The sequence below is a fragment of the Mobula birostris genome, chromosome 4, assembly GCF_030028105.1.
Source record: "Mobula birostris isolate sMobBir1 chromosome 4, sMobBir1.hap1, whole genome shotgun sequence".
Classification (NCBI taxonomy): Eukaryota; Metazoa; Chordata; class Chondrichthyes; order Myliobatiformes; family Myliobatidae; genus Mobula; species Mobula birostris.
This window is the reverse complement of record NC_092373.1, coordinates 84,669,487-84,682,975: the sequence shown is the minus strand read 5'-3', so window position 1 is coordinate 84,682,975 and position 13,489 is coordinate 84,669,487. Positions and strand designations below refer to the sequence as shown.

General features: G+C 40.6%; 1 protein-coding gene across 4 annotated transcripts; it reads left to right on the top strand.

Annotated features, from left to right (window-relative positions):
• Positions 1-3,541: 3,541 nt before the first annotated feature.
• On the top strand, positions 3,542-13,209 carry wdr53 (WD repeat domain 53). 4 transcript variants are annotated; one of them, XM_072255700.1, is made up of 3 exons: positions 3,542-3,608; positions 4,806-5,284; positions 11,853-13,209. In XM_072255700.1, the coding sequence occupies exons 2-3, from the start codon at positions 4,811-4,813 to the stop codon at positions 12,471-12,473; spliced, it is 1,095 nt and encodes a 364-aa protein (XP_072111801.1). In that variant the 5' UTR covers positions 3,542-3,608; positions 4,806-4,810; the 3' UTR covers positions 12,474-13,209. The 4 variants fall into 4 exon arrangements, 3 of the variants coding, with proteins under 3 accessions (XP_072111801.1, XP_072111802.1, XP_072111803.1); XM_072255701.1 differs by lacking the exon at positions 3,542-3,608 and adding an exon at positions 3,885-4,018; XM_072255702.1 differs by lacking the exon at positions 3,542-3,608 and adding an exon at positions 4,012-4,032.
• Positions 13,210-13,489: the final 280 nt, after the last annotated feature.

Genomic DNA, 13,489 nt, shown 5'->3' with positions numbered 1-13,489 from the left:
AAATTAAAATCCCCTCCTTTCACAACCTTATGTTTCTTGCAATAGCCCGTGATCACTCTACACATTTGCTCCTCTAGATCCCATGGACTGGTGGGTGATCTATGATATACTCCCATTAACATGGTCATACCTTTCTTATTCCTCAGTTCCACCCATTTAGCCTCAGTAGACGAGCTCACCAGTCTGTCCAATCTGAGTAGTGCTGTAACAATGGGCCAAAACGTCGACTGTACTTTTTTCCATAGATGCCGCCAGGCCTGCTGAATTCCTCCAGCATTTTGTGTGTGTTGCTCGGATTTCCAGCATCTGCAGATTTTCTCTTGTTTCTAGTTTAAAGGTAGATGCCTTTCTATTACACCAAGTTGCTAGCAACCAAATGAAATTCAGAGCTATTACAACTCTTTCCATATTTGGAAGTATTTCCTGGGTACAATACACTGGTACGGTTGTACACTCATTTTAAACTAAGATTTGACCATTTACTGGACATAACAGTTAGTGGCAAGGAAAACACCAAGATTAACTATTTAATGTATTTGTTAAAGATACTTAAACTAGTTGCTAAGATTTTTCCAAGGCCCCAGAATTGTATTGCACTGCCTAAGCACTTAATTTACACTTTGTATATTTTAGAAGAAATTTAAGTTACAGCAGAACCAAAAATGTAACTATTATTATGTAAAATCCTGAAAAGGAAGCATCAAATAAGAATAATATCATTTCTGCTCAATCTAATATATATGCAGTTAGTCAAAATGACCAAGGATTATTTGAACTTGAAGTTATTTATTATCACAAAATGACTCAAGTTTATGTTTAACTGGAGGAAGCAAATAAATGATGAAAGTCTTTCTCCATTCATGGCAGAACTGACGAAATTGTCCAAACAACAGGAATTCTGCAGATGCTGGAAATTCAAGCAACACACATCAAAGTTGCTGGTGAACGCAGCAGGCCAGGCAGCATCTCTAGGAAGAGGTACAGTCGACGTTTCAGGCAAAAACCCTTCGTCAGGACTAACTGAAGGAAGAGTGAGTAAGGGATTTGAAAGTTGGAGGGGGAGGGGGAGATCCAAAATGATAGGAGAAGACAGGAGGGGGAGGGATAGAGCCAAGAGCTGGACAGGTGATTGGCAAAAGGGGATACGAGAGGATCATGGGACAGAAGGTCTGGGAAGAAAGACAAGGGGAGGGGACCCAGAGGATGGGCAAGAGGTATATTCAGAGATTCAGAGGGACAGAGGGAGAAAAAGGAGAGTGAGAGAAAGAATGTGTGCATAAAAATGAGTAACAGATGGGGTACGAGGGGGAGGTGGGGCCTTAGCGGAAGTTAGAGAAGTCGATGTTCATGCCATCAGGTTGGAGGCTACCCAGACATCTGAACATCGACTTCTCTAACTTCCGCTAAGGCCCCACCTCCCCTTCGTACCCCATCTGTTACTCATTTTTATGCACACATTCTTTCTCTCACTCTCCTTTTTCTCCCTCTGTCCCTCTGAATATACCCCTTGCCCATCCTCTGGGTCCCCCCCCCTTGTCTTTCTTCCTGGACCTCCTGTCCCATGATCTTCTCGTATCCCCTTTTGCTTATCACCTGTCCAGCTCTTGGCTCTATCCCTCCCCCTCCTGTCTTCTCCTATCATTTTGGATCTCCCCCTCCCCCTCCAACTTTCAAATCCCTTACTCACTCTTCCTTCAGTTAGTCCTGACGAAGGGTCTCGGCCTGAAACGTCGACTGCACCTCTTCCTACAGAAATTGTCCAAAGCATGTATTTTCAAACAACAATAAAAGAGAATACTTTGCGTATGACTTGAGAAATATATTAAAGCAAAGGAAAATTTGAACCCAGCTCTCATATTTGCCATAGAAGAGGTGAGATAAAGCTTCATCTGACTGGTTCCTTGTATGGTAGATTTGCTGTATACAGAGAAATTGAGTCAATTTGGCCTTTATTCTCCAGGTAAGCGAAATTTTTTTTAAAAACCTGCAGATACTGGATATAAAAACGTTAAAATAGTGTTACATACTCAGCAGGTCAGACCACACCTGTGGGGGAAAAAACAGAGCTAACATTTCACATCAAAGGCCCTTCCCAGAGACAAAGCCGGACCTGTTGAGTCTTTCCCAGATTTTTTGTTACTTCAGTATTCTCCAGAGCCTACATGAATGAACACGATGTCTGAAACCCATAGAATGCTTGATAGTTGGCTGCTGGGGGGCTCGTTCCCCTGCCGATGAGACTAGAACCTGGGCTCACAGTCCCTGAATTAAAGAAGGTTAGCTGAGACCTGGGTGCAGAAACAAAAAACTCTTCAGGACATGGAGAATTTTTGGAATTTTCGAACCAGGGAACTGTGAATGCTCAGCTCACTCAAACATAGATCAGTAGATTTGTGGATATTAAGGGATAGATTACAGGATTAGTGCAGGAAATTGGAGCCGATTTAGAAAGCCAGCCAGTCTTCTGACGAATGGCAGATCAGATTCAAAGTGACAGATGGTCTATTCCTGTTCCATATTCTTATGTTCTCTATTTAGTACCAATTTTGAATCACATTTTGCCTGTGTATATTCACAGAGCATTTTCAGGAGAAATTGGTAACTTCACAGTAGCAATATGGAAGATCTTAGTGAATAAAATACTTAATTGATTTATCAGTCTTCCTCAGCAATGAGAGATTAATACAACACCGCAATCTTCTGCAGATATAGAACGCAGATGCTGAAATGTGAGGCAACAAACAATATGCTGGGAGATCTTAGCTAGTCAGCTATGCACTTTCTGTATAACACACTCTATGATCACTATAATTAACAGTCAACTTTTCAGTGGAGACTCTTCACTCTCAATCTCCTCAGCCCATCTGTTGTGTATTTAATATTTGAATATTGTAAATATATTTCTCGATTAAGCATTCTTTCTTGCTTCTATAATTCATTGCGGGTTATATGTAAACGTACATGTCATATGAGACTCGCTGAAAGCGAAAACGAAGTTTACACGTATCTCTCAGCTCCCTTGTTTTATCTTTTGATTATTTTTTGTTTTGACTTACAAAACATAATAGCACCCACAACACCATCTTACTTCCCCGCCCTAATCGGAGTATCCACTCTCTTCATGTTACTAAAATTCCCCATTCTCATTCTCCACATCTTCCATTGATATTACCAGGAACGAATAAAGTCCGTGTCCTAGTGAAAAGCTTTGCTCTTTCCCCATACCCTTTGCAAAGTTCTGTTCGGGCAGTTCCCACCACTGGGTGACTGCATCTCAGATTCCAATACCAGGGAAATAGAGCATCTCCAAATCTTACACCTGGCAAAACGTGGTTAACATTCCTAGCTGGAATGGATTAATAGCCGGTAACTTTCCGTTTAATTATTTTTACGGTAGAATTTTAAGGGGATAGTGGACAAAACTAGGAGCTGAACCACCAATATCAAACACCGGCTCCGCTCGAGGTGGGAAGAGGCCAGGCGTAGGGCTGCACGTGCACCCGCACGTCGGCGTGAAGACGTCAGGATCGCGTACGCCGCCCGGCGCCGGGCAGCTGGGAACGCGTGACGCAAAGCTTGACGTATTCCCGGGGGCGGAATAAGCGGAGGTGAGGAAAGAGTCGTTCGATGGAGCAGCACGACCGGTGGGGGTGGGGAGGGAGAGGACACAGCGGCTGGTATGGGTGGGGGAGCAAATTGAGGATGATGTTAATATGATATATATGGATGTGTTGTAAGGTGAGGCAGTTGTGGATGATGGCTTTGGTAACGTAACTGAGGAATCAAGTGGGCGTTTAAAATGGCTCTGAAAGCAATGGTGGTGTAATAAAAGGAAACCATTTGCTTCAGATTATAAACAAAAGAAAATCTGCAGATGCTGGATATCCAAGCAAAACACACAAAATGCTGGAGGAGCTCAGCAGGTAGGGCCTCCTGAGTTCCTCCAACATTCTGTGTGTCTTGCTTCAGGTTATTCTGAGCCAAACAAAGTTGAGAAGAATACATCCCACATCCAAAGGTACACGATTCCAGGTGAAAATCAGCCAACTTTTATCAGTTTGGAAACACCATCATGTTTTTTTTGACAGAGTTGCAGGTTGTTCTGAAGGGGAAATAGATTTATTTAAGGATAGATGTTACTCGGCTGAAATAATTTCATGCTGCACCATTTATTGTTCGATGTAGACAGGAAAAAAACTTCTTATGGGTATCAGTCTCATTATTCATTGGCCTAGAGCTCAGAGGCACGACACATCATCCATAGATCAGATCTCTTAGTCCTTGTTTGATCCAGATTCAAGGGATCAAATGGGTGAGTGAGGCTGGTGAACACTGGCTTGAGAGAGGGAACATTGAGAAGATTGATTGGAGTGGATGGGAGGAAGTTGGCGAGTGGATGAAGTGAAGGGAAGCAAGCAGTAGAGGGTTGTGCAGGTAAGCTTTTAACTGTGGGGTTGAGAGAAGGAGCTGGATGGGGTTTGGTGGAGATAGGGGAATGGAAAGATTGAGTGAGAAAGGTAAAAACAAAGGAATGAGAACAGTGGAGGTGGGAATGGAGTCTAAGATAGAGAAAGAATGAAGAGGGGCTGTGATTGTAGAGATTTTTAAGTGATGGAATGAAGGAATTGGGTCGTGTGAGCAGAGAAGAAAGGTGCTGGTAATAATGAGCAAGAACATTGTGTTATTGTGAATTAACCATATGGCAGGTTACCCCTCTGCCATCACTAATTATCCTTAATGTTATTGAACAGTTAATGTGGGGGAAACTGTAGTACTATGTTATTTTGGCCTTTTTTTTAAAATAGATATTATGGCCACTAAGTGGACAGCAGGGGATTCTCCAGTGCTATGCCTGGATGTCAACCGTGAAGGTCTTGTGGCATCAGGAGCTGAGGAAGGATCCTTTGCAGTCTGGAATATCGAAGGTTCCACCGTTGGCCATCTGAATCTAGAGGGCGACGATGTCACTTGTATATCATTCTCACACACATGTGAAAACATAGTCTATGCATCTCATGGTGAAGCAATAAGTGCATTAGATATTCGATCTCTCAAGGAGCCCATTGAGTGCTTCCGTGTGAATGAGGATGAAATAAATTGCATTTCTCTAAATGAAACAGACAGTTATCTTGCAGCTGCAGATGATTCTGGATCAATTAAGATCATAGACATGGCTAGCAAGCAAGTCACCCGCAGTCTACAAAAACACTCAAATATTTGTTCCTGTGTAACTTTTCGACCTCAGCGGCCACAGAGTCTGCTTTCCTGTGGTTTAGATATGCAGGTATGTATGGTATTGTTTTGTGCATTGTAACATAATTGAGTATCAAAGGGAATCAGGAGGTGCTTAAAATAGCTCTATAAGCAATGGTGCTGTAATAAGATGAAATCATTTACTTAAGATTATTTAGGGTCAAACAAAGTTGAGAAGAATATGACCTGCATCCAAAGGTAACTATACATGATTCCAGCTGAAAATCAGCCAACTTTTATCAGTTTGGAAGCACCATTGTTTGAGAATATACAGAGTTGCAGTTTGTTCTGAAAGGAAAAAATATCTTTATTTAAGGAGAGATTTTTTCAGCTGAAATAGTTTCATGTTGCAACATTTATTGTTTGATGTATACAGTAAAGAAACTTCTTATGGGTATCAATCTCATTGTTCATTGGCCCTGAGCTGAGAGGCACAACGCATCAGCAATAGATCAGACACGAGGAAATCTGCAGATGCGCGAAATTTCAAGCAACACACGTAAAAATTGCTGGCGAATACAGCAGGCCAGGCAGCATCTATAGGAAGAGGTACAGTCGATGTTTCGGGCCGAGACCCTTCGCCAAGACTAACTGAAAGAAGAGCTAGTGAGAGATTTGAAAGTGGGAGGGGAGGGGGAGATCTGAAATGATATGAGAAGACAGAAGGGGGAGGGATGGAGCCAAGAGCTGGACAGGTGATTGGCAAAAGGGATATGAGAGGATCATGGGACAGGAGGCCCAGAGAGAAAGAAAAGGGAGGGGGGGGGAAGCCCAGAGGATGGGCAAGGAGTATAGGGAGAGGGACAGAGGGAGAAAAAGGGAGAGAAAAAAAAATAAATAACAGACGGGGTATGAAGGGGAGGTGGGGCATTATTGGCAGTTAGAGAAGTCAATGTTCATGCCATCAGGTTGGAGGCTACCCAGACGGAATATAAGGTGTTGTTCCTCCAACCTGAGTGTGGCTTCATCTTGACAGTAGAGGAGGCCGTGGATAGACATATCAGAATGAGAATGAGACGTGGAATTAAAATGGGTGGCCATTGGGAGATCCTGCTTTCTCTGGCGGACAGAGCGTAGGTGTTCAGCAAAACGATCTCCCAGTCTGCGTCGGGTCTCGCCAATTTATAGAAGGCCACATCGGGAGCACCGGACACAGTATATCACCCCAGCTGACTCACAGGTGAAGTGTCGCCTCACCTGGAAGGACTGGGGCCCCGAATGGTGATAAGGGAGGAAGTGTAAGGGCATGTGTAGCACTTGTTCCGCTTACAAGGATAAGTGCCAGGAGGGAGATCGGTGGGAAGGGATGGGGGGGGACGAATGGACAAGGAAGTCACGTAGGGAGCGATCCTGCGGAAAGCGGGGGGGGGGGGGAGGGAAAGATGTGCTTAGTGGTGGGATCCCATTGGAGGTGGCGGAAGTTACGGAGAATAATATGTTGGACCCGGAGGCTGGTGGGGTGGGAGGTGAGGACAGGGCGAATGAGGCTTTTCATTCCAGGATGAGGGAGATGTCCTTTTTTAAAGAAAGGGGCTTCCCTTCCTCCATGATCAACTCTGCTCTCAAACGCATCTTGCCCATTTCACGCACATCTGCTCTCACTCCATCCTCCTGCCACCCCACTAGGAATAGGGTTCCCCTTGTCCTCACCTACCATCCCGCCAGCCTCCGGATCTCCCAGTGGCTACACGTTTTAATTCCCATTCTGACATGTGTATCCACGGCCTCCTCTACTGTCAAGATGAAGCCACACTCAGGTTGGAGGAACAACACCTTATATTCTGTCTGGGTAGCCTCCAAGCTGATGACATGAACATTGACTTCTCTAACTTCTGTTAATGCCCCACCTCCCCTACCTACCCCATCTGTTATTTATTTATTTTTTTATTAACTTTTTCTCTCTCTTTTTCTCCCTCTGTCCCTCTATCTATACTCCTTGCCCATCCTCTGGGCTTCCCCCCCCTCCCTTTTTTTCTCCCTAGGCCTCCCGTCCCATGATCCTCTCATATCCCTTTTGCCAATCAACTTTCCAACTCATAGCTCCATCCCTCCCCCTCCTGCTTTCTCCTATCATTTCAGATCTCCCCCTCCCCCTCCCCCTCCCACTTTCAAATCTCTTACTATCTCTACTTTCAGTTAGTCCTGACAAAGGGTCTCAGCCTGAAACGTCGACTGCACCTCTTCCTAGAGACGCTGCCTGGCCTGCTGCGTTCACCAGCAATAGATCAGATCTTTGATCCAGATTCAAGGAACCAAATGAGAGGTTATTGCTTATGTTTATCCAAGCAGGTTTTTAGAACTAAAATCTACTGTAAACCCTTTACAAGATTCCAACCACATTTAACATAATACCTGTTATGAATTGAATTCCTCTAGAAATACTATAAACCTCAGTTCTTATACATGTTACGGATCCCTTTATGCCTCTACCTCTTTTAGACTTCAATTTACAAGGGGAGTATACAAGGAATGTGTTTGTTAGAAGTTAATCAACTCACTTCAGGGATATTGCCTGCAGAAGTCCTTGAAGCTATGTCATGGCACCAACCAGCTTTATTTTTGCTGCTTCTGCTTGCAGGCCTTTTCATTATCACATCAAAAGTGGAGATGTTCTCTGATGAATGGAAAGTGTTCCATTCTATATCCAGCTCCTCACATGGCACTGGCTTTTGCAATAAGAATATCTCTAATCATCTCCTCCGTGCCATCCAATACCATTGATTTCTCTGAGTAACCCGTATTCTAATATCCAAAGAGTCACCATTAATTAGAACAGTAACTAGACCAACTCCAGAAGGAGCAGATTATAGCCTCTGTGTTTTGCAGGGCATGACTTGATTCTTAACTCTCTGAGAAGCCTTTTCAACATCTGCAAGCCACAAGCCAGATATGAAATGCTCTATTTACATATAAATGATTGCAGTTCTAATAACATTTATTCATTGCCAAAGCTATCTTTTGCTTGGCAGATAATTGACGACAATGAGCATATTTCCATTCACCAGCACTCATTGGTTACAGCAGGCATCAATATCTAAAATGCACTGCAATATGTCTCCATACTGTACTTTCTTCAGCATCTCTCAAACCCGTAAAATCTACCATCAGAAAGTACATGGCAACGCCACCCTCTCAAGTAATCCTGACTTGCTGGGGAACATGCTGTTCCTTCATCAGCATTGTGTCTAAATACTGGAACTCTTAGTTACTAATCACTATATGGTTCTTTAAACAAAGGACAAATGGTTCAATGAAGTGACTCATCGCCATGATCACAGGAGCAAATCAATGTGGTTAATAAATGCAGATCTTGTAAGGGCAGCCGTGTTTCATGAAGCATTTAAAACAAAACACATAGAACAATCCAGTAAATAGACCTTTTCCAAAAAGACTTGTATTAGTTGCCAGTCTTGGTGCTAATTTTTTCACTGCCAAGTCCATTCTTTAAAGGCTAAAATCCTAATCCAAGACCTTGAGGAGGTAGGTCTGACTTGGCAGTTAAATATTATAGTAACGGAATGTTACATTTATCTTTGGTTCAGGTTCTAAACTCGTATCATGTAATCGGTCTAGTATACTGGTCAATGTTTCAGCCCACTACCATCCATCCTATTTTCTCTTTCCTGTCATCCAGGACACACTTAAGCACAAGTTACCTTTAAACAAAAGCTTTTGCCTTCCTTACTATATGTGAATACTGATGAGCTATGTACGAAATTTAAACCATGTATATACCTTGGTATTAGGATGTATTTGCTCATCAATAAAACAACTTTTTCAATTTTACTAGTGTTAAAGGGGAGGTATAAAAATGTTTGCTTAATATTTTTCCTGTTGTATATCGGAAGATAATGGTGCTAGAAATCTTGAGGAAACTGATATCTTTGCATTTCTTTGCAATAACCATACAAGTTCTTATTGAGCCTTGCATTGAAGATTATTTCATCACCAAAAGGGTTTCTTAAAGCTAATTACAATTTAAACAAAAAATGGAATTTCCCTGCACTTTGTGTACACATTAGTAAATACATTTAGTTTTAGCATTGCCGAAGTTGAAGCTGGGAGCTTGGGTCAACATTGTACATGTAAAATGGTAATGTTTATTTGGGCTGCACAGTAAGGGGTATTAGACTGATGGAAAGAAATATTTCAATCTGTGCTTTTTAAAATATTGTTACTTGTAAAGTTTTCTTTTCAAAATTATCATACAATCAATTCTGTTTTTGATCAGGTGACATTTGTTAAAAATTGGGTTGAATTTGATATTAGTACAGTGGCATGCACAATGTGCAACATTGTACTGTTTGTAAAATGTGGCCAGCCATACGTTTTCAAAAGTCAAACTTTGAAAATATTTAGCTTCAGATTCATATTTGATCTCTGCCAGTGATGTTTTATGTCACCTGAATGTTCAATGTATTATTGTTCAGTGTTTTCAGTATTGGCAAGGAGATGAGAGAGAGAGAATTTCTGTATTAAGATGTTAATGGAGTTAAAGGTAAAAGAATACCTGAAGGTTTTGGTAAAGCAAAATGATATTTTAAATATAAACTATGATTATCAATCGAAATAGAAAGGCTATTACAGAAACGAGAAAAGTGTGTTATATTTCTACTTTGTAGTGAACTTGTATTACAATGTAACACAAATGGAGGCTATCCAGCCTATCGTTCTCCAAAAATTTGAAAGATCTATCGAATTAGCCCCACGTCCTTCCTTGCCTTTTCCCATTCGCCCTACTAAAGCATACACTCAGTGCCCACTTTAATAGGTACAGGAGTGGAACCCGCTGTGGTTTTTGGATTCTGTACCCCATCCACTTTAACGTTCAAAGATGCTGTGCTGCACACCACTGTTGTAATGCTGTTGCCTTTTTGTCGGCTTGAACCAGTCTGGTCATTCTCCTCTAGCCTCTCTCATTATTAAGGTATATTGGCCAACAGAACTGCCATTTACTGGATTTTTTTGTTTGTTTTCACACCCATCTCTATAAACTAGAGACTCACGAGTATGAAAATTGCCGTGTCTGAGATACTCAAACCTCCCCGTCTGGCACCAGCAATCATTGCACAGTCAAAGTCACTTAGATCATTTTCTTTTCCATTCTGATGTTTGGTCTGAGCAGCAACTGAACCTCTTGACCATGTCTGCATGCTTTTATGCACTGAGTTACTGCCAAGTGATTGGTGAATTAAATATTAATGAGCAGCTGTGCCTAATAAAGTGGCCACTGAATGTGTGTGTCAATATCATTTTTGAAAGTTCTGGTTGAATCTGATTGCACAATCTTTGTAAGCAGTGGTTTAAAAATTACTATGTAATTTCTGATCTTTTGTCAATTACCTTAAATCTGTATGTTCTAGTTGCTATTTTTTACATCATAAACTGCTTCTGATTTACAAAAATATTGAGTAAAAAAGATGATTACTGATCATAACTATTAAATGTTTTATTAGAACTTCTTTCTGAATATTTTAAGGTAATCACATGTAGTAAATCTACTTAAGAACAAACTTCAAAACTTATTCCATGCTGTTGGACTTGAAAGGTGGTGGTGAACTGCTTTCTTGAATAACTACACACCTTGACACTTGGTTCTACCCACAATGCTGTAGAGTAGGAAGTTTCAGGATTTTGACCGGCGACATTAAAAGAATGGATATGTATTTCCAAGTCAGGATAGCGTGTGGCATAGAAGACAACTTCTAATTGGTGGTATTCCTGTACATTTTCTCCCCTTACCCTTTTAGGTGGTAAATTTTGGATGAGGTTCCTATCAAGTGATCTGCAATATTGAAGCTGCACTCATCAAGGCAAAGGAAGAGTATTCCATCACAATCTTGATTTGAGCATTGCACATGATATAAACCGTTTAAATTAATCAGACAGGCTGCATATCTCACAGTCCAATATATCTGTATAATATTTCTTTAATGAACCTTAAACCTGGGAGACTTGGTACTATAAGATTCCACCACTTTGTTACTAAACTAATTTTAGACTCTGTGCATTGGACATTGGAATCTTTTTAAATTCCATTTTCTTCATTGAATTCCAGACATAAATGCTCCCTAGGAACTGCCTTAAATGGCCGGGTGTGAGCCAAATACTGAAAAAGAAGTATTGAACCTAAGCAGATTTTATAACCTGTATTTCTAGATATGACAAGGTTTAGGAATCATATCTGGCTTTTCCCATGTCTCTGTATAGGGTATTACACAATTGCAAAATCTGAACCTACGATGGGAAATTCCAAATTGCCACCGGAAAGTGATTCATCCAGTAATCTATTAACTGTGCTACTTGATAACATCTAAGAAGATAATCCAGACATAAAAATGTCCTGCATTGCTCATACACTTGTAGTTAGAGGGGGAAAAAGATGAATATTCAGTTTATGAGAATAATGGGTAAGTGTTAACCAACATATTGTGTTGAAAGTCCTTTCTGCTCGATAAGTTATGAAGCAAAGAAAAAGAATTTCAGGATGTATTGTATACATTTCTCTGAATGTACTTATTGTACTAAATGTACTTATTGAAACCTATTGAAAATCTGCATTTCAACCATTTTGAGTTGATTTTGTTTTCTCTGGGAAGGTTATCCTGTGGAACTTGCAGAAATCTCAACCCATCTGGACTGTGAACCTTCAGGATCTGGCACAAGAGGAAGAAAAAAATGAGCAGATAGCTGGGTGCCAACTTTTTAATCCACCATTGGCTCATTTCACATCAGTTGCCAGTTGTGGTAATATATTTGCCTGTGGGGCTGAAGATGGCAAAATACGTTTGTTCAGAGTAACAGGAACAAGATTTGAGTTAGAAAATGGATTCCGCGGTCATAGTTTGGGTGTTTCTCAGGTCCATTTTCTGAACTCTGCATCCCATCCTTATTGGTTGATTTCTGGAGGGAATGATGCTAAAGTCCTGTTGTGGGACCTTGGAGAACAAGTCTTGACAGATGACAAACGACCTTCAAAATCATTGAGGCAAAAATCAAAAGTTGGCTTCACTACTAAGAAAGTACGTAAATGTAAAGGAACAGCCAGTGGTGCAAAAGGCAGCCAAAAAAATAAAAGTAATGATGTTTTGCTGAAGCTCAGTGTTGATCATGGAGAAAAAGTGAATTGGATTTCAGCTGTGGATATAAAGGGTTCTGAAACAATGCTCATTGCTGACCAGAGTTGTCAGATATCACTATACCGTCTAAAAGACCTGTAAGTATGCAGTCAGTGAAACTATTTGGATGAAAGTGGCATTGAATTAGTAAAGGATTTTGGAAGAAGCAAATTGGTAGAATTTCAATAAATTCTGAGATAAATGTGAGGGCCACCTGCATGTCTTGTACTTGGATATTAGTACAGAAAATTCATATGACTGCTAGAATAATCAAATAACCTGTTAGCTATAAATATACTTAAACTTTTGTGAAATTCCATATATGAAAACTGTATCCTGTACAGAGAATTTCTCTGAGACTCCCTAAGAGCTAGGAGCCCTTATAAAGAGGTTGGCAGATTTTTATGTGGCTACTTTGCACTAGAAGGAGGCTGTTTTGATTTGAGAATACTGAAGAATATTAACATGGTAACTATGGAGTAAAGAGCTGTTGGCAGTTCTGAGAAAAATCAACCTACTCGAAATATGTACATACAGATTTTTACAACACTGAGAAACATAAAAGTAAATCTGGAAGAGTACTGGACTTCAGCAGGATACATTAGGGCTTTCATTTTTGAACTTTGCTGGTATTTGACAATATTTGTGTTTTTAGATTTTTTTTGCATCATTGATCCCAAAAAATGGTTCAGAAGAGATTATTTTCATAACTGAGTTTACAACAGCTGTGTGACTGAAATATTATTTCTTGATAAACCACAATTTAAAATTCCTCAAAGTATTTATCGTGGTTTCAGTCTAAACATGTTTATTAATAAAGGCTGAAATTCAAATAAAACATGGTGAATTCATTTTTTTTCTCTCAAAGGAGAAAAACTGACTTGTTCAGAAGGAAATAGTTTGATTTTTATTTATGAGAAAATGTTGACAAATCTTGTCAGTTTGGTAACAATACCACAAATGACAACAACTTGTACTTCTCTGTGTATACTAATGTGGACATATTGGTAGCTGGTGTCAGTGGTTGCTAGGCAACTGACTGCTTCAATACTGGAGTTAAGGGTGACAGTGGGAACTTAAATTGAGTGCTCCTTATTTGCAGGATTTTCCAGAGATTC

Excerpts from the sequence above, each read along its gene's own strand:
- wdr53 (XM_072255700.1), top strand. The coding sequence starts at position 4,811 with ATGGCCACTAAGTGGACAGCAGGGGATTCTCCAGTGCTATGCCTGGAT. Across the intron at positions 5,285-11,852 it reads CCTGTGGTTTAGATATGCAG|GTTATCCTGTGGAACTTGCA; the intron begins GTATGTATGGTA and ends TTCTCTGGGAAG.